Here is an 18565-nt window from a genome sequence, read left to right on the forward strand (position 1 = left end):
GCTTGCAACTACTCAATCACACGTTATGCTGGTGTTGTCCTTGCTCGCTGCACTCTTGACCATTGGCTTCTGGTGAGAAAGACGTGACTCTAACAGGCCATCTGATGAGGCGTAGTTGAGTGGCGGTATCACAGTGCCCGTCGTTATCTACTCAGCCAACTCGGGTCAGTTGCTCGTCAGCTGGGATTTCCAGATAGGACCAGGGATGCTTCTATCAATTTAAGTTCTGGTCTAGCTTATCGATGACTCAGCATTCACTGCGCAGAATTTATTTAATTCCAAATGCTGTGCTTCCAAGCTGGATATGCTGACGAAGCATGCCAACGGCCCCTAGCAGAATCCTAGACGCAGTGCAAGAGGTATCCAGCTTTCTCTCGGTGAACGAACAGCACATTTCAGACAAAAGGACGCCGCACTTTTGATCACTGGGGATCAGATGCCCCCAGATGCACGACGGGTTCACTCGACTTGGACCCTCGTATACTGTAACACTGTTGCTCTGGAATAACTGCGGCTCATTCTTCTCTTTCGGGGCTCCCCGAGTATGCGCGTTTTCAGTCAAAGGCCAACAGTAAGTAGCGCTCGTCGTAATATCAATGGCACGGATCTAGTAGTTCACAGAGCTTTATCCACAAAACTTGCTATACGCACTGCCCCAATGCTGCGTGTTTCCCGCATGCATGGGCCACGTCAATGTCTCTTCAATGGCACGCTTTCGATTTGCCACCGGCACGACTTATGCTTGGGCTTCCATCTAGATTTCTGGAACTATTGTGCGCATCGTGAGAAGCTCCTTTCAAAGGGTTGCCCAACCAGCGACGGCATGAGGTGAGCATTGTAACGGACATGAGTTCGTGTCTGCCTTATTGAGTGTCTGTCGCTCTCACAGGAGCTTCTCGTGTACCAGGATTTATACAATTGCGTGAACTTCGGCTTACTTTGTTGGTCTATAACGTTTACGTTGATTTTGACTCCCTAGGATCCTCATGGCTGTAGAATCTGCCTGCCACCCGGTATTCGGCTCCTCATCTTCCGAAGGACGGGGTTCCGGATGCAATCATTCAAACTAGGCGTTCTTGGAGCCCTATCTTATGTCTAGGTAGCACCGCCCTGCACAGTGATCGTCATTCAAAAGCCCAAACGTCCAAGTACGCTAGAATCACCTGCACTTTGCCGCTGACGCTCTCGTGATGTGAAATTCAGGACCGCTGATCCTGGAAATTCGGCGAGCCAAGTCGAACCGATTGGAACATACTGGCTCCATGAAGAGCACGAGATTGCAATCCTTGTTCGCGATGACGCTGTTCGAGCAATGGCACCCAGATTCTGTAGCACAACCGTCAGCATGACCTTTCTCCACAGTTCTACGATCGAACCATTTCTCAGGGCTTCGTCATGTCCGACAGTCTCTTGCAGGCTGTGTGCAGTCATCCCATGAAGTCCGATCTACGATTCCATTCCAGGGCTGTTGGTATTCCGAGATCCATATTTGAAGACATATTTTTGGAGAATCATCGTGCTTCCTTACCGAGGGTACTGACGTACGATAAGGATCTTCTCCCGAAGTCGAAGGACTACTTGCATCGCCATCGCTCTGCCGCGTCCCTTAGCAAATAATCCGCACAGCAAATTGCACTCTCGTCAATATTGGTATAACCTGCACACTGCTACCGTACTCACTGCTCCGCACAATCGGCGCTATGGCTCTCCACGCCAAGGACCGTCCATTCTCACGGCGTAACCCTATCCCGTGCGGCTGTGCATTGGCAGCTATACTCGCGATTCTTTGTGTTCCAGCGGCTCGCGCAAGCGATCAATCGAACATATGCGTCGCTTTCTGTTCGGAACCTCTTTACCTTCGAGCCCGCTTCCGCTTGTGCCTTACTTACCCGGTGTCGCTTTAGGCAAGTCATGACTTGCAGTTCCCAGGATAAACAAACCTATTTCTTGCAGCTCCTGCACAACTCGAAGCCCGCTCGAGACTCCGATCATGCATCCCTAACTCCTGAGCGAGATATTGGCATTGATATGGATCGTTACAAAGTCGGAGGACCGCTTTGCATCCTGATCGATTCCTTTGGATCCATTGGGAAACTAATCAGCACAGCAACTGCTCCTCGTCGATTGATGCATCTGCGCGCAGTGTTTCCATACCCACGGCTCTGCACAATCACCATCGTGGTCCCCGGTGCCAAGGACGCCCTGGCGAATTGTAATTTGTGTCTCATAAAGCTACACTGACAGCTGTACTCGCAGTTCCGCGTATTACAATGGTTCCCACTAGCGGTCAATCGAAGATACGCGTGGTTCGTCCTCTCGAGTCTTCCTAGTATTGAAGTCCGTTCACAAATTATCAATCCGATATTAGATCAGACGAGTAATGCTGTGCCGTTCAGGACCATAGACTCTTCTTTCCTTGAACCTCGGCGTACCTTAACTTACTCATATTCACACTGCCTATCGGCACGGGTCGGCGCACTTGCCGACACGTATGACGAACTGTGGAAGTGCTGCGGGGACGGCTAGTGCTCTTCAACTGTACAGCATTCGGTAATACTGGCAAGCGGTGGATGCACGGTGGACAGCTACCTTCGGGACTCCTTTGAGCCTGTTCCGGAATTACTTGGCCCTGCAAAGTGTGCCATAATCAACGCGAACGTGGATGGTACCAGCACAGCTCACACTTTTTTTAATGCTGCGCGTGCAATGTCAGGCCTTCTGCGCAGATCGTTAGCGTTTTTGAGTGTGTGCTGATCACACAAGAAGGGTACTTCGTTAGCTTCTTTTGCGTGGAATCTCGCCAGATCTTCGGGAGGAGGAGTGCTATGTGCGTGGCCGAGCTTTATCGTTACAGTGCCGCCAGGTGAGTCGCATTCTCGGTACGTCGGCCCTGTCAACGCACGTCTACTGCGGTCGCGTGCCGCAAAATGTTTTTCACTTAAACCTGTGCCACACGGCTCGTCTCAGCTTGCAACGCAGCTCGCTAACGTCGGGATCTCATCCTTCCTTGACAGCAATTAATGCTAGGGCCACCGCTCTCATTCATGGACCGCCTGCGACAAATGTCAAAGGCGGTATGGCCCATGACAAGCAGCCACAGCAACATCAACAGCCGAACACACCGTGAGTTCGTTTCCCACCAAATCATCTCACCTCAGGGCGAGCGGTGCATAATACAATCACATAATCAAAACGCCAAGCGCATCACTGCATCAGTACCAGTACTGAACATGATCTTGAATAGGTCCAAGGCGAATACCGCTGTCATTCCCATCACTGATATGCAGCTATCAGATACCGCTGGGAGGTAAATTGCGATGGGCGGGGAACGTATTGGATGTCAAGAAATCCTCGCGCGGCTGGCCATGGTGCGCCCACAGCAAAAACATCGCACGTCCGTGGTTCTAGAATGACGCATGCAAGCGTGCAGGCCACTTTTACGGCGATCAGGCCTTTAAATCGAGATCTGATGCCTCCATGTCCGTGCACGAGGCGAAATAACTTCCTCGTGTCGCTCACAAAAAGCAATCTTTAGCATACAGTTTCCGACTTTCCTCCGCCATTACTGATCGGTTCGTTTAACTTCCGTAAAGCGGCACGTGTAATGAACTAAGCTTCCCTGAACTCGAGAAGCGCCGGCTGTCGCCGGCAGCAGACCTTGCGACAGACAGCCTCAAAGTGCGAAGGATGACGTGAGCGAACGAAAAAGGCAAGATACAAATACAGCCAAACAATGCACCAAAATCTGCGTTACATTTGTGCCCTTGCTGTCGCAAGGTAACTTTAAGCGGAGAAGCAAGTGGGCTGTGCATATGAATTGCTTGCGGAACGTTCTGCCGTATACTGTGCTTCCCTTACTGACGCGAACGTTCGGTGTATTGAACAGCGGTGTACTGTTTGCGAACAGAGTGAACTATGAGTTATGCATATACAGGAGCAGCACTGAGAGCTGTGCAATGCATAGCGGAGCATAGAGATAAGATCAGGAACCCACAATCCCGGAATCGACGAACCAGCAGTCCGCTTGGCAGAATTCATGGGCTGTGCTACGGCAACCGGCTCCTCAGCCAAGCAAACGTGTCCTTCACAGGAGGGCCCAACGGCTACCGGGCTGCGATATCATATTCATACTAAACTCTCCTGCCTGCGGGCCATCCTGTCGCTCCTTTCTCCTCCTTTTCTCGCTACGCCCTGTGGCCCGCTGCTAGTTTCAAGGCCACTTCCCTGAGATATCTGGCACAGCGATCGGAGCTTGCTGTCTCGATTGGCGCGTTGAGCAGACAGTTGCTTATATCCCTCACGGTGAGCTACACCGCGAGGCGCTGTTTGTTGTGACCGAATAAGCCTAATTGTTCATTCCTTTTTTTAAGGATTCCCTTTGAGGTCTCGCTATATAGGAGCAGGTCCCCTTTCTCGTACGTTCCGTAGTTATATTGGCACCGCCCGCCACACACCGCCTCTCAGGTTCTGAGCAGTGCTACCTTGAGTACCTCGGCCGTTACCACGCCTGAATAGCCGATCGTGTGCTGTGCCTCGAATCTCAGGATCGCAAGCATTGTGCATAGTTCCATTGATTCGGAACTGCCTTGACTGCTAATTCGCCATCCTGCGGCCACACACCCTCGTGGCTATCCGCACCCCGTGGCTATCAAACCTCCCACCCGATCACTATAAAAGAACAATCGGACATCATGCGTGAGTAGCACTCCTCATCAATCCTCATACGGCCGGGGTGTCTGACACTCCCCTCATACCCCTATTTGCACATCACATACCCGCATACGCATTTCCATCTTTTGGGCTTTGTGTTCTAGCTGCCGGACTATCACCCAGTACTTCACCAGAACTGGACCACGAGCTGCACTCCGCCGCGGCGCAGACTTTCATAGCAGGCTCCTCGGAGACCGACGCGCCCGCCACGTCATCGAACGCGTACGACATCACCACCTCTCCGAGCGCACACACGACCGCGTTCCCCAACTCGCCGCACGTCACGCGCCGCGCGACCTTTGACACCACCGCCAACAACGACCGCACCTCGGGCTATCGCAACTCGCAGCGCGTGTCCACGATCGCTGGTGATCGCACGTCCAAACGGGCATCTACGTATCCCATCTCGCGCCTCGCGTCGCGTATATCCGTAGCGAACTATCACGATTTCAAGAAGAGAGTCAGCAGACAGATGAGCCTCCAACTGACGCCGGAGAAGCCCATCGGCAGAGCACCAGGAACGCTGCAGGGCATCAAGACCATCGTAACGGCTTCTTGTACGTGCTGCAAAGCAAGGTCCTGGTGTGGGCTGTCTTTGCTAACGCAACGTTGCAGGGTTGAACGTCCTGCTCGTCTTTATACCAGTGTCGGTGAGCTCAGGATATCCCGTGCGCTCTGCCACCAGTGGTACTTATGCGGATCTCGTAGTGGGCGTGCAATTTCGCATTGGATGACTCGAATAAAAGCGAGACGCTCATCTTCGTCTGTGCGTGCTGCAAGATCGTGGCGCCAGAAACGCTCGCTAACAGTAACTTGCAGTCTCGTTCCTCGCCATCATTCCCCTGGCGAAGCTGCTTGCATTCGCTACGGACGAGCTGTCTATACGCGTAGGCCAGACGCTCGCCGGGCTCCTGAACGCCACTCTGGTATGCCACAATCGACTGATATCAACGCTCGGATGCTAATATCTGGATGTGATGACAGGGAAACGCGTGAGTCTGCACCTTTTCTGACTGGCAAGTGCGTGGCAGCTGACGGCGACTCGGCCCAGCGTGGAACTTATCGTGGCGGTAAGTGGCCTCGTGGCTGTCACGATAACTGGATATCCATCTTGTGATATAGATCATTGCGCTAGCGCACTGTGAACTTTCTGTCGTCCAATCATCATGTACGTCGACATCATGACGCTCGATCGGAAGCGCCGATCGACGTGCGCTCGCCTGTGGCTTGATCTGTGCTGATGATGTGGTTTTTGCAGTGGTCGGCTCTATCCTCAGCAATTTGCGTGAGTACACATCGCAATTGCAATAAAAACAAATTCAGCTAATTGCGCACAGTGCTCGTCCTGGGAATGTGTTTCTTCGCGGGCGGTGTCAAGTTCTCAGAACAGGGCTTCGGCATGAGTGCGTCTAACCATGGCTGTGCGCTGCTTCTTACACTGACAAGCCGTCCCTCTCGCCATCGCATCCGTTTATCCTCCGCGGACCATAATACATTTATTTGATGCACGCCACAGGCGCCACACAGCTCAACTCATCATTGCTAACGGTGTCAGTCATCGCGGTCCTGCTGCCCGCTGCATTCCACTCGGTAGCGGGTTCTGTAATTGCCGATGACACAGAGGGTCCCGACATTCTCGCATTTAGCCGCGGGGTGAGTGCGCCTGTCCATGCCCTTCGAAATCCGAGTACACACGAGGCTAACGATCCACCCTGTCCCCATTCTAGGCTGCGGTTATTTTGCTGTTCAGTAAGCGTCTCGCGTTATCGCTGCCGACATCTGCTGACTAGCAGACAGTATACGGCTCGTATCTCGTCTTCCAGCTCTTCTCGCACAAGTCGCTCTACGAGGACAACGGCTCCGATGTGTTCGTGTCTACCAGGTATGCCACTCGCCCGCAATCGGACAAACCTCGCCGGCGCTGGTTACCCGCGCGATTCAAGTTCCCGCGCAGCGCCAATAACAGCGCGGAGCCGTTGACGCCGACGGCGGAGGGGGTGAAGAGCGAGGACGGCATGCAGTACGAGATGAAAGATCGAACCGGCAATGCTGAGAATGTGGGGGACGCCGCGAGGTGTTCGAGCCCGAGTTCTGCTTCGGGCAGCGAGAGGGAAAACCTGAATAGAGATGTGGAAGCGCAGCGCGAGAGCGATGCGGAGAAGGAGGAGGAGGAGGAGACGCCGCAATTGAGCATTCCTGTGACGGTTGCGTTGCTGGTGATCGTCACCGTGGTGAGTATCTCAGTGGTCCCAGGCTATTCCTTGGAACGTTACTCACGGTTTCTCGCAGCTCGTTGCAGTGACGGCGGAATGGCTCGTGGACTCGATCGATGGCCTGACAGATTCAGGCGTGATTGGCAAGGAGTTTGTCGGACTCATCCTGCTCCCTATTGTTGGAAACGCGGCGGAGCACGTCACGGCTGTGACGGTATCGGTCAAGGATAAGCTCACGCTCAGCTTGGGTGTTGCAGCCGGGTCGAGTATCGTGAGTCCCCCGGCGTGTTTCATTTTGTTGAATCCGAGAACTGACGTGATGTGTGCAGCAAATTGCGCTGTTCGTGATTCCATTCACGGTGGTGCTGTCGTGGATTATGGGCAAGCCCCTCACGATGCTGTTCGACCCGTTCGAGAGCATAACGCTCTTCCTAGCTGGTACGTTTCCTGGACCACCCGTCTCCACCGGGATCGTAATTGATGTGGCTTCTGCGTGCAGTGCTCGTCGTGAACTACACCGTACAAGATGGGAAGAGCAATTGGCTAGAAGGAATGATCTTGATGTGCCTCTATGTTATTATCGCAGTAACCTTCTGGTACTACCCAGGTACGTATCATTCGCTTCGCTCTTCCTCTTGCATAGACTGATCGATCATTTGTGTGCCACAGGTATTCAGATCTCGGATGAAATTCACAGCGCCGCTCTCGTCTGCTCATAAGCCTTTGGTTCCGAGGCACAATATAAGCTCGACGTCTCTGGAAACGATTTCGCAACTAAGAAGAATAACTTAATCTCTCTCCATATCCATCTCTCTCATGCTGACCGCCCTCTGCCACAATCGCGTTTGGTATCCACTCATCAAGGTTTCTGATCCCTCTTCACTTCCTACCGCCGCCCATATCATTCCTCTAGATGTTCCTTCGCCCCTCGTTATGGTGTCATCCAAGCCTAGCCTCCACGCACAATATGTACATTAACGCGTAGTTCTTACCCCGGGCGTGCGTATTATACCACACTGCACTCTCCTCACCCCATTTCTGTATCATTATCATAAACTCCTTTTGAGCCTTGGCAGACAAACGACGCGTATCTGAGATCCGTGATGCTGGCCGCTATCGATACCTTTCCTCTTACACGTTAGTAATTCTCTCCCATCCGTACCGCACGCTAGCGTAGCTCATCGAAAGAATACATCGTGGTAGATGATCAATCCGTTTGACGCGCCACAGGGGGCGACCTGTGAAGAGCAGCTGATGCATGATGCCCCATCAATTCTCTGAAGTTGGCCAGGTTACTAGTGCTGTGTGACCGCGCGAAAAGACACCTCACGCTGTGCCTACGCCGCGCTGCGGTGCGCAGCGCACGCGAATTTCACTACCATCACAGGTAGGCCGCACCAGCCAGTGCATTTGATCTTAGCACTTCTACGCACGTCCTTCCGCAGGAATGCGCATCAGAAGAAAGCGGGTCGCCAGCCTGCCCGGGGCATCGAGGCAGGGCAAGGCTGTGCCGGTAGACCGTATTATTCCTGAGACATGCCTCAGCGGCCATTGACACATAGCGTCGGGCCATGGCGGATATGAATACGTGTTTGCTGGTACGTAGTCGGCTCTGCAACGTCAACGATGGTATTGATGTCGCGCCCCTTTGTTTTCATTCACAGGGGACAAAGCATGTAAGAAAGCATGCAGAGTGACGGTTACACCGTGACGCATTCCACAACTTCACAGTCGAATAAGGCGAGGGCTCGCTGCTTGACGCCGGGCCATCCTGTTTCATCAGGGCACGCATAGCAGCCTTCATCACCGGAGAAATTCGAATTACCGACATCCAGCACCATGCTGGCCGAACATTCTGTGCGTGGCCGATCTTAACCATCAGCCAAGCAGTAACGCGGTCGCTTGCATGAAATTTGACTAGTAGCTGCATGACCACTTCGTGTACACGCCGTCTCCTCGAGCCTCTTCAGAGCGCATCACGCTTCTGCATGATGGCCCTTGCATGCAGTGAGAATGGCCCAGCCATCGTGAGGGTCAACGGTATTTCTCCGATCGTGCTAGTAAGGAAGTCAAGAGTGGCTCTTTGCGCCAGTCATGCGCAATGCGATACGCTCCATAGGTTTGAAGTAGTGATGCGAATAAACGAGGTCTGATACTGATATATTGTCCCGTCCCGGTTATTACTTACAACTTCGCCTTCGCTCCACCTGGGTTCACTAAGGTCGCTGCGGCCGCAGCGAGGACGACAGCATTCCGCTCCTTCACCTTCGTGGCTATGCAGTCATTAGAGAAGACTCCGTATGGCGAATTTGGGGAAGCACGTACTAAAGATGACCTTGCCGCCCTCCTTCCACATCTCCGTAACAAGCGTCTCCCCAGGATATACGACACCGGCAAACCTACGTGAATGTTACTGTCTAGCTGCTCTGGCCAGAATACCGGAATGCGCAACAAACTTACCGCACTTTGATATCCTTAAATTCGCCGAACGTCTTCAGGACATGCTTCCCCGAAATGCCAAACGAGCAAAGACCTAAAGCGCAAACTCGCATCAGGACCGTGCGGAGAGCGGTGTTGAAACCGGCACAAATCACGCATGCTCACCATGTAAGATCGGCCTGTCAAATCCACCGACGGCCGCAAACTCCGGCTGGATCTAAGTAAAGTTAAATGAATTGACAATGCCACACATACGAACACGATGTAACCATGCCACCTACATGGAGCGGGTTATAGTCTCCACTCAAGCTTGGCACACAGAACAATAACGTCAGCTAGTCGCTCTACCAGACCAGGAATGCCGACACTGACCGGTACAATGCGGCCTGGATGGGGAGCGTCTTCTCCTCGAGGACAGCGTCCGGCTTGCGTTGGGGCGGCGTGTTTGCTGCGGACGCTGCGCCACGGTCTATGAGAGATAATGGGGTCAATGATGCGCGCCAATAGAAGTCTGGTCTTCTATGAGACAGACACACCTTTCCCGACCCGCTTACCCCCAAGGCCTCCTGCTCCGCGGATAAACACTGTCGATTGGTTCTCGAATACGACTTTGCCAGTCGTCTTGTCCTTGGTCTCCACGATCGACGTCACGGCGGCGGCCTTGCCTTTGTCGAGCACCTCTACCAGCCTGGAACGCGATGATGGAACGTCAGCAGAACTACGCTTCGTGGATACGTTCCGCTTTAAACTGACCTCGCCTCGTTGATGAAATCACCGCTGGTCGGGATGGGCCCCTTGATTGCGAGGTATTGCTCGCCATGCAGGAGCTTAGCCTACATGAATGTCCCGCACATTCAAAATGGGAACAATACAGAGCAACAATGATCCGTACCGGGTTGTAGTTCGGCAGCCAATCCAGAGAAATTCCCGCACTGGCCGCAAATTGAGGAATGACACCAAACGTCTGTAGTGCGGCAAAGTCATCGTCGCCCTCGAACGTCCACTGCAGCTCCTTCTCCGTTGCACCGATTCCGAGGTTATACAAAATGACATCGCGCTCATTGTAGGTGTACTCGGTCGGCTCTTCAACCGTCTTCTTCGCCTCTGCGACGAGCTCGGAGTCTTCTGGGTCAGCATAGGGGCTCGAGCTACCTCCGTTGCTATCCTCTGATTCGTTGCCGAAGTTCTCCGCAATCTGCGAATAAAACGTCATCCAGATTCAATTGAACTCACAGGCAATCTGCTTCACGAACCTGCATGAACGCTTCCTGCGTAGACGAGGGGTTTGTGGCGCGACCGTCCGCTACCAGTGCACCACAGCATAAGCATGGAGATGATACTTTCCAATTAATCTCATCACCCACAGAAATCGGTAATATCCTTCCATTTCGACGTGATCGCCTCAGGCGTGAGCGGCTTGTTCACTGGGAACCCATGTCCACCCGTCCGCTGCCAGCGCAGCTGCGCGACCCAGCCCGCGGCGATCTGGAAGAGTCCACCTGATGTGTCGACGTTGGCCTCACTCGCCAGGAAGCCGACAACGGGCGCGACGTACTCCTCCTGCCAACAAAGTATGGGTGAGTGCGATCGCATTGATGCAAATCAGGAAGTGTGGTCCAACCTTGATGGCATCTACGTTGCTGTAAGCGCTGATGCCCCGATCAGCGGAAAGAGATATGACGCGTGTATGTGAGCATCTGGTCATCGTCGTAGGACAGCCAATCAACGCACCGACCAAGACCGACCATCGCGCCAGCGGATGGTACGATCGAATTGGCTAGAATATTGTACTTCCTGCCTTCAATCGCGAGAGTCCTAGTTAAACTAACGATAGCTGCCTTTGCCGTGGCATACTATCGTCGGGCAGAGCTGTCAGCCTTGACATCAACAGAGTTCGTAGACTTGAAACTGACATTTGCCAAGCCAGGCATTCCATCTACAACGCAGTGAGCACAATAGTACAATGCTGATGAAAGCAATCGATGTACGCACAGACGCCCGCTTGTGAGCTGGTCGTGATGATACGGCCGAACTTCTGCTTCTGGAAGATGGGCCAGACTGCTTTGGCACACTACGGAGATCGACCACCATCATCAGGTCGGGAATTTGAGGCATTTTTACCCCTGTAAGAAACCTCACCTTGTATGCAGCGCTAAACGCCAATGAGTCAAACGTCAGATCAGGTCGCTTGAACTAGCCCGTGACCCGAACACTTACCGAAGATGAACAGCCATGACTTCATCCCACTGCTTGTCGGTCATGTTCCCTAACGCATTTGGCCGGACGACGCCTGCGTTCGCGACAAGTGCATGCACTCCACCGAACGTATCCATTGCGACCTTGACGATGCCCTCGCCATCCTCCGCAGAGCAGATCGCAACGACAGCCTTCCCACCCGCTGTACACAGAGACAATGAGTGTTCGATGTGACAAAAGATAGGGTACAAGTATCTACCTTTCGTGATGTCAGCCACTACAGCATTTGCGGCCTTCTCGCTGAGATCGTTCACGATGACGTTCGCGCCAAGTTTGGCGAACATATGCGCATACGCACGCCCCAGGCCCGCGCCCGCACCTGTGATGATGACAGTCTTTCCTTCGAAGCGCACTTCGGGGGATGCTTGCGCGTTCGATGACAGATTCGAGCCTGCTGCGAGGATGGCCTGGTCACATTATATCAGATCAAAGTGACTGACAAGATTGTCAGGCATACCTGAGGGTCAAAGTCTGGCAGGCCTTGCGGGCTTGACACAGATAAGATAAGCATACGAATGTTTGCATCAACAGAAACCGACATACTGTTCAACTCCTTCGTCGAAATCTGTGACGTCCGACCACTTTTCTTGAACCTGCATGCAAGTCCTTCAGCAGGTGCAGTGCAATGTTCAATCCGAGCATGCTCACTGCGGAAGGAGTGAACGACACATCCGTTTTGAAGACGACACCCTTGCTGCGTTCCCATCGCACCTCGGCGATATAGCCAGCACCGACCTCGAAGATCCTGCCAGATGCTTCGGGGCCATCTGGATGCGTGACAGCTGCGACAAATGGTGCTACGAACTCAGGCTACGGGCAAACTTATATTAGGAAGCTGACTACAGCGAGCATCGGTTGAATACCTTCAAGTTGGCGAGCATCTCGGGAGGCATGATAGTTTCCGTCATCTTTGAAGCAGCCATCTGTATGCTGGAGCGTCAGCAACGCTCGCACAAAAGCGAATGCGACGGACGTACTGGCGCAATGACAGTAGCCTTGATGCCGTACTTCGCACCTTCCTGAGCGAGTGTCTTCGTGAATGCAATCAGGCCCATCTTAGCGGCACTATAATTCGCCTGCCCGAAATTACCTGGAACCCATGAATATGTCAGCATGACAAAGTTGGATAAAGCCTGCATCTCATGCGCACCATACAGCCCAGCAGCACTCGCTGTGTTGACGATGCGACCGAAACCTTGCTTGCAGAATATTGGCCACGCAGCCCTACTACAGGAGAACGAGCCCTTCAGGTGAACCAATTGAACCTGGTCCCATTCCTGATCTGTCATGTTCTTGAACCTAGCACGGCCGAACTTCAGTTTATGGAACAGCAATCCTGAGGTTGTCGTGCGTACCCCTTGTCTCGGAGGATCCCAGCGTTGTTGATCAGTATCGTCACACCTCCAAACACGTCAAGTGCAGTCTTGATGACGGCAGCACCGTCTGCTACGGATGCAGTGTTGACGGCTGCCTTTCCTCCCGCTGCACGAGCGCTGTTAAACACGTCCGCTAATGTTCGAGCTGCAGACGCGCACCTTGGTTAATCTCATCCACCACCGTCTGTGCCGCCGCTTGACTGACGTCATTCACGACCACATTTGCACCCCTCGACGCGTAGAAGAGTGAATACCTGTCCCGTGTGCACCGATATTATTATAACAATGACCGCAATTGTCCGGATACTACTAACGCTTTGCCCAGACCACCGCCTGCACCGGTTACAACGACGGTGTGGCCCTTGAACGATAGCTGTGACATGGTGGTTGTTGGCGGACAAAGGAGTCTGTATGAACAATGTGGGGGACGGCCCTAGCCTTAGCACCGTAATGCGTGTGGCGGCATGTGATAGCTCCGGGGTAGGCTCTTTCACGTGAATTCACACCATCTTGAAACTGGGCGTCAGGCGCAGAGTGCCCACCATGACCATGGCAGCACCCATATACAAAGACTCGACATATGTCGAGGAAGGAGAGAACAAAATCGTAGGCGCAAGTCACAAGCATGTTATACGCTGTTGAACGCGCGAGTAAATTATACTGTACTGAGATAGAGTAACTACGCGAGATGCGCCTACGCAGGCATAGTACAAGGCTGTTTTACATACTACTGCATGGGCAAGCGAGATCTACGATGCTTTGATCAAAAGATATGTGTATGAACATCAAAGGAACGGAAGCTCAAATATAACACAAGGAAAGTCGAACTGGATAACTCAAGTTTACAAAGCAAGAGGGCGATACACTAGGCAAGCCAAACGACAGCGATCGTGTATGGCAACGAACAAAGCAAAACATTTTCGATGAAACAAATGTTGGCAGATACAGGTTATGAAAAATAGATGGAATACAGAACGAACGTGGAGACACAGCGAGTCCAAAGGCAGGAGAGAGCGTTGCAGTCGGGGACAAGACGATCAAGGAACGGGATTAACGCGGTCTGCACCGTCAAGCGTGGAGTACCAAAAAGTTGATTAAAAAGGACTCAAGAGAGCAGCTTTTGATGAAAGCGACAGATCGAGACGAGGGTAGACAGGCAGACGAGGATTGCATAGGATGTGACAGTCAAACAATGGCGACGAGGCTGCAGACAAAATGAGAGTAGGGCTGCAGAGAGGTCGGAGAGGCAAAATAAGGCTACAGACACGAGGAGGCAACGAGCGAACAGAGGATAGGCTTAGAGGCGTACCAGAGGGAGGACGTGAGGTTATATGTACAGAGTTGACGAACCCACTCTTGCACAGATAACAACGCTTGGAGCCTTTATTCCTCAGTGTCTGTCTGCCCTTTCACCAAGATGTCGTCTTGGTGAAGCCTGGCCCACTCAATCGCGAAGACGGACGCCTTGAGGAACTTCTTATTGGCGTATTTCTGACAGACGTGTTGCTTCGTGAAGCCTTGCTCGAGAACGTCCTCGACAATCCATTGGAATCCTGGCACGAGGTGTTCTTCCGTGTAGCCAGAGTAGAACACGAATGCCTCGCTCTGGAATAAGAGAACAATGGAAGTCAGCAATCTTCGACGTCCAGCACAGAAAGCCTCGTGCAGGGTGAGACATCATAGACACGCACCCATTCATTGCCCAGCATACGCCTTGCACTGTACATCCCAATGGCCGCGATAAGACTGGGCTTCACCCTCAAGAAACGATAGTCCAGCAGCGTCACCTCAGTGAGAAACTTGCTCAGCGTGCGCGTGTGGACGTCGTAGTCGTCCGCCTTGCTGATCTTGCGCATCCAACTGTATGGCGAGCAGTAGTGGCTGACCTTGAAATCCAGCGTCTGCAGCACGATCCGCTCGCCCTTCAGAATCTCGTCTCTCGAGTAGCCGTTCTCCGTCATGAAGACAAACTCGTCGACAGAAGGCGCCAGAATCTCCTCATACTTCGAGGCGATGAACATTGCTGTGACCCCAACGAGCTGCAGCTTCACTACTGACACGATGCGTTTGGAGAGGAAGCGGTCCACGATGTTCACCGCAATCCAGAGCGTCTCGGGCAGCATGTGGTATCGCAAATGGACTTGCAGGAGCCAGTCTACCAGCGTCCGGCGCATTGTGACGTTGATCTCGGTCTGGCCGTTCATGTAGTCGGGATTAGCCATGACGTCCTCCTGGTTTATGTATTAGCAAAACAGACCCTCACGGCGTTAGGAACCAAACGAACCTCCAATTTATGCATGTACTGGAAGATGTCCTCTGTGTACTCAGAGACCATGGTCATGTCAAACTCATCCACCGGGTCTTGGAAGGTCTCCTTGATCTCGTTGACTTCCTGATGGTACCTCCGGACACGATCTGTGGCGACGTCCGGCCAAATGCGCGGCCTTTTCGCCTGCACGACTGGGTCGTTCTGGTCCTGCTCTTCGTCTTGATTCCGATCGACGTTCTCCAATGTCTGGTGTTCCTTCACAATATGAACAGATGCCACGTGGTGCTCTTCAACCTCCATGCCATCCTCTTCGCACGCAGCCTCCTCCGATCGAGCAGGCTTGAAGACTTCTTGGGAGACAGAGATTGGAGCGCGTTGCGCAACTCGTGCGAGTGGCGCCAAGATTTGTACAGACGTCGAGCGACTGTGATGGATCGGCGGTTCTCTGTTCGATCCCAGTCGCACTCTCTGGGGACCAGATTTAGACAAGAAGGTGGAGGAATAACTGCGTTTCAGGCCAGTCTCGACAGTCCCATCTTTGCCATTGCCAATGAGTTTGCTGACGATGTCCTATAGAGGGTATGAGTGAATTCTGAAGGGAAAGCGCTATAGAAACCTGGGACATACCTTGCGGTTGACGGCGGCGGTCGTCAACTCGCCGAGGGCGGAACGTTGGGGACCAATCTTAGTTGCGTGCGGATTGGCGGGAACGACGAATGTTGCGTTCTTGATCGACCCGCTTGATGATTGACGGATGTGCTGACTCGTCGCGTTCTCATCACCATTGCCTTTTGGGCGCTGCGGTCCTGTGCGGTTTCGCAAGGGAAGCTGTGAGTTGCATGTGCGCTCCTGATTAGTCTAGAGTGCTTTTAGTCATGTAGCTGCATAGTACGAGACATACACGAAGACCATTGGTTGGTATCATGTTGTTGATGCTGAGAAGTGTGTGCTGTGGGACCGTCGAGCGTTCACGAAATCAACCAAGTTCGCGGCCAAGATAAGTGGCCTGTCGGGTGGAACCAATGAAGATGAAATAATCAAAGAAGCCGTACGCGCCACCAAACGGAACCAAGGAGGGCGACAACAGGACGGCTTTGGACGAGGTTGAGGACGGTGTCAGCCTAGGATGCGGGCAGGAGTAGAGATTGTTCGGATCGCGATTTCAACTTGGGCCACATCGCAATTCCACGTGACTGCCAAACGTTTGAGCGCGCAAGTCACAGGATCGCGTCTCGCGTCTGCAGCATCAATGCATCAAGTCGCGCGCCGAGGCGTGACATTTTCCCTGAGATCGACGGTGTCGTGGCGTGCAATCGAGCAATTCATCTGATATTGATCATGCAATTTCGAAGAATTTAGACTGAACGCTTCAAGAAGTACTAGTCGGGTATCTGATCTGATATTGCGACCTCGAAATGCATACACGATCCATTCCGCGGGCGAATAATTCATTCCATCCATTGGGAGTGGGTCGATGAGGGCAGGATATGCTTGCTGTATTTGCTCGTCCCCCCCCCCCTGCCAGTGTCAAGACGACCGTGTCTGTCAGCTGGCAGATTCGTAGTCGACAGTGTGATAGCCAGCCTCAACAATGAGCAGCGCGAAGAATCTCTCCATCATCCATAGACGGCATGTCCTCGCAGACTGACAAGGTGCCAGTCAGAATGACCATTGCATCGGCTTCGTGTAAATTGGTCGCTGCGCGCGGCGCCGTGGTAACAATGATTGGAATAGACCCTTCATGATGTCATATGAATGCCAGGTAACCTGCATCGAAAATGGTTGATCTTACCTCGTGCACAGCTTGCAGCACTACAAATGCTTCCCTGGACTGTCATCCGATCTAAGACTATCCCAGCGTCGATGCTTAGCGTTCTCTTTCCACTTTGTGTTCGGGCCCACCACAGAAGTAGAAGCAGTGGCACCAAGTCCTAACCTGCCCGTATTGACGCTAACCTCGAGAGGTTGCTTGAGAGCAAGATCGGTACTTTCTTGACCGAGGCTCATGCCAGGTTCCCAACCCTGCTTAAGCAATAAACGATGGCCGATATTGGTCTCTGGCAGTGGTGTAGGAGGAGCCGATACCGGAGCAACGGGAGAAGCGGTGACGGACCTGTCAGGCAATTGGACGAGCGATGAAGTGGACATTGCCGCTCGTGCCCGGCCTGGATCTGGAGGTGTCTGAGGGTACAGGGCCCTGCGACGTGCACTGCGATCGACGTATTGAGGTGCCTCTCCCTTGGCCGATGCCAATGAGCCGTCGCGACGAGATAGCAGACTGCGCCTGAGCATCGACAGTGCCTTCTTAGCATCTTGCTGTACAGGACCGGTAGCGGGGGGGGCTAGAGCATTATCTCCACTTGTCTCCTCTCTTTTGCGCTTCGTGCTAGATGCTTGTTCACGATCGGCCCTTCGAGAATCAAACAACGGGATCTCGTCATCTCCCGTCGGCGAACATTCAATGCAAGGCATCTGGGAGTCATGGATGTGTACAATGAAGGTCGTATCTCCGATGCTCAGAAGGTCAAGATGCGTCAATCGTCGCGGAATGCTCGCCACTCTAGATGGAGAAAGGCGCATGCCCCTGGGATCCTCTCTGCTCGACTCCGACGGGCCCTGTGACGACGAAGGAACACCAGAGTCGGAAACTCCGGGGGAAGACCTAATCCCACGGTTGGATTTGAGGAAGGTGCCATGCTTCGAGCCCATATCCACAACTGCCCACTCACTTCGCTGCTGATCCCAATAGACCGTATCATGTAATTTGGACACCTCCATCTCCTTCAGTCGTATCCGTGGCACGTCACTTCCAACTGGGGCTACGTCGCGGCCAATCTGCACCTCCGAATATCCATCTGTGATAGCAACTTTCAGCTTCTTCGACAAGACGGAGCTCCGCTGAACGACAAGTCGCAAAGAAGTGATTTCGGATGAACGTGCGCGGGAAGGTCCCAGGACTGATGAGCAAGCCGAAGGTTCGTCCACTTCATTCCGCATCAGCATGTCAGCTTCACTGTAAAGAGTTCGCGACGATGCGATGTTGCTTCCTTCCGTGCCGGGCCATTCAACTTCGGGAGAATATACGGCTCCAGAGGAATCCGGCGGCCTAGTTTGCCGTCTGTTATCTCCACTATGTCTATACCCTGCCTGAGAGCTGATCGCGATAGCTGAAGATACTTGCAGTTGTAATTCACTTTCTTGTAGCATGGACAGGGTTTGATTGAATGCGAGAGAAGCAGGTTCTAGCGAAGGATTTGGGCTCAGCTGTGGAAGGCGGCGGAGACTCGAGTCGGTGTTTGGCT

At 53.0% G+C, this 18565-nt stretch overlaps 5 protein-coding genes across 5 annotated transcripts; 2 read left to right on the top strand and 3 right to left on the bottom strand.

Moving 5' to 3' along the window:
* Window positions 1–446: 446 nt before the first annotated feature.
* LAESUDRAFT_713359 (uncharacterized protein) lies at window positions 447–3311 on the top strand (the record flags this gene model as incomplete). The annotated part of the gene is made up of 12 exons (XM_040906965.1): window positions 447–571; window positions 622–828; window positions 980–1013; window positions 1100–1148; window positions 1204–1339; window positions 1464–1533; window positions 1798–2212; window positions 2257–2306; window positions 2545–2636; window positions 2714–2863; window positions 2968–3123; window positions 3245–3311. 12 exons carry the CDS (start codon window positions 447–449, stop codon window positions 3309–3311), a joined length of 1551 nt encoding a protein of 516 aa, XP_040765376.1.
* A 1871-nt stretch (window positions 3312–5182) lies between these two features.
* LAESUDRAFT_736255 (calcium/proton exchanger) lies at window positions 5183–7571 on the top strand (the record flags this gene model as incomplete). Its single annotated transcript, XM_040910678.1, has 13 exons — window positions 5183–5267; window positions 5326–5360; window positions 5419–5476; window positions 5530–5636; window positions 5833–5878; window positions 5969–5995; window positions 6048–6179; window positions 6227–6363; window positions 6438–6459; window positions 6508–6941; window positions 7000–7194; window positions 7253–7361; window positions 7423–7571. The coding sequence occupies 13 exons, from the start codon at window positions 5183–5185 to the stop codon at window positions 7569–7571; spliced, it is 1536 nt and encodes a 511-aa protein (XP_040765377.1).
* Window positions 7572–8702: 1131 nt separating this feature from the next.
* Window positions 8703–13448, bottom strand: LAESUDRAFT_724611 (multifunctional beta-oxidation protein). The gene is made up of 27 exons (XM_040908651.1): window positions 13309–13448; window positions 13154–13248; window positions 12974–13100; window positions 12769–12917; window positions 12596–12708; window positions 12482–12541; window positions 12267–12428; window positions 12162–12211; window positions 12076–12106; window positions 11818–12025; window positions 11580–11760; window positions 11502–11514; window positions 11355–11433; window positions 11276–11298; window positions 11094–11215; window positions 10984–11011; window positions 10727–10922; window positions 10616–10665; window positions 10255–10557; window positions 10116–10195; window positions 9899–10050; window positions 9735–9831; window positions 9644–9671; window positions 9528–9579; window positions 9384–9456; window positions 9249–9322; window positions 8703–9196 (listed from the first exon to the last, which is right to left on the bottom strand). The coding sequence occupies exons 1-27, from the start codon at window positions 13374–13376 to the stop codon at window positions 9108–9110; spliced, it is 2703 nt and encodes a 900-aa protein (XP_040765378.1). The 5' UTR covers window positions 13377–13448; the 3' UTR covers window positions 8703–9107.
* Window positions 13449–13999: 551 nt separating this feature from the next.
* LAESUDRAFT_99324 (A/B/D/E cyclin) lies at window positions 14000–16352 on the bottom strand. Its single transcript, XM_040914893.1, has 5 exons — window positions 16165–16352; window positions 15891–16091; window positions 15279–15833; window positions 14686–15225; window positions 14000–14599 (listed from the first exon to the last, which is right to left on the bottom strand). The coding sequence occupies exons 1-5, from the start codon at window positions 16186–16188 to the stop codon at window positions 14378–14380; spliced, it is 1542 nt and encodes a 513-aa protein (XP_040765379.1). The 5' UTR covers window positions 16189–16352; the 3' UTR covers window positions 14000–14377.
* A 562-nt stretch (window positions 16353–16914) lies between these two features.
* LAESUDRAFT_724615 (uncharacterized protein) lies at window positions 16915–18500 on the bottom strand. Its single transcript, XM_040908652.1, has 2 exons — window positions 17056–18500; window positions 16915–17000 (listed from the first exon to the last, which is right to left on the bottom strand). The coding sequence occupies exon 1, from the start codon at window positions 18468–18470 to the stop codon at window positions 17076–17078; it is 1395 nt and encodes a 464-aa protein (XP_040765380.1). The 5' UTR covers window positions 18471–18500; the 3' UTR covers window positions 16915–17000; window positions 17056–17075.
* Between the last annotated feature and the right edge of the window lie 65 nt (window positions 18501–18565).

Source organism: Laetiporus sulphureus (assembly GCF_001632365.1).
Source record: "Laetiporus sulphureus 93-53 unplaced genomic scaffold LAESUscaffold_14, whole genome shotgun sequence".
Taxonomy (NCBI): domain Eukaryota; kingdom Fungi; phylum Basidiomycota; class Agaricomycetes; order Polyporales; family Laetiporaceae; genus Laetiporus; species Laetiporus sulphureus.

Excerpts from the sequence above, each read along its gene's own strand:
- LAESUDRAFT_724611 (XM_040908651.1), bottom strand. The coding sequence starts at position 13,376 with ATGTCACAGCTATCGTTCAAGGGCCACACCGTCGTTGTAACCGGTGCA. Across the intron at positions 13,249-13,308 it reads GGCGGTGGTCTGGGCAAAGC|GTATTCACTCTTCTACGCGT; the intron begins GTTAGTAGTATC and ends CACACGGGACAG. Across the intron at positions 12,918-12,973 it reads GGGATCCTCCGAGACAAGGG|GTTCAAGAACATGACAGATC; the intron begins GTACGCACGACA and ends CGGCCGTGCTAG.
- LAESUDRAFT_724615 (XM_040908652.1), bottom strand. The coding sequence starts at position 18,470 with ATGCTACAAGAAAGTGAATTACAACTGCAAGTATCTTCAGCTATCGCG.
- LAESUDRAFT_99324 (XM_040914893.1), bottom strand. The coding sequence starts at position 16,188 with ATGATACCAACCAATGGTCTTCGT. Across the intron at positions 16,092-16,164 it reads TACCAACCAATGGTCTTCGT|CTTCCCTTGCGAAACCGCAC; the intron begins GTATGTCTCGTA and ends TGCAACTCACAG. Across the intron at positions 14,600-14,685 it reads GTATGCTGGGCAATGAATGG|AGCGAGGCATTCGTGTTCTA; the intron begins GTGCGTGTCTAT and ends CTCTTATTCCAG.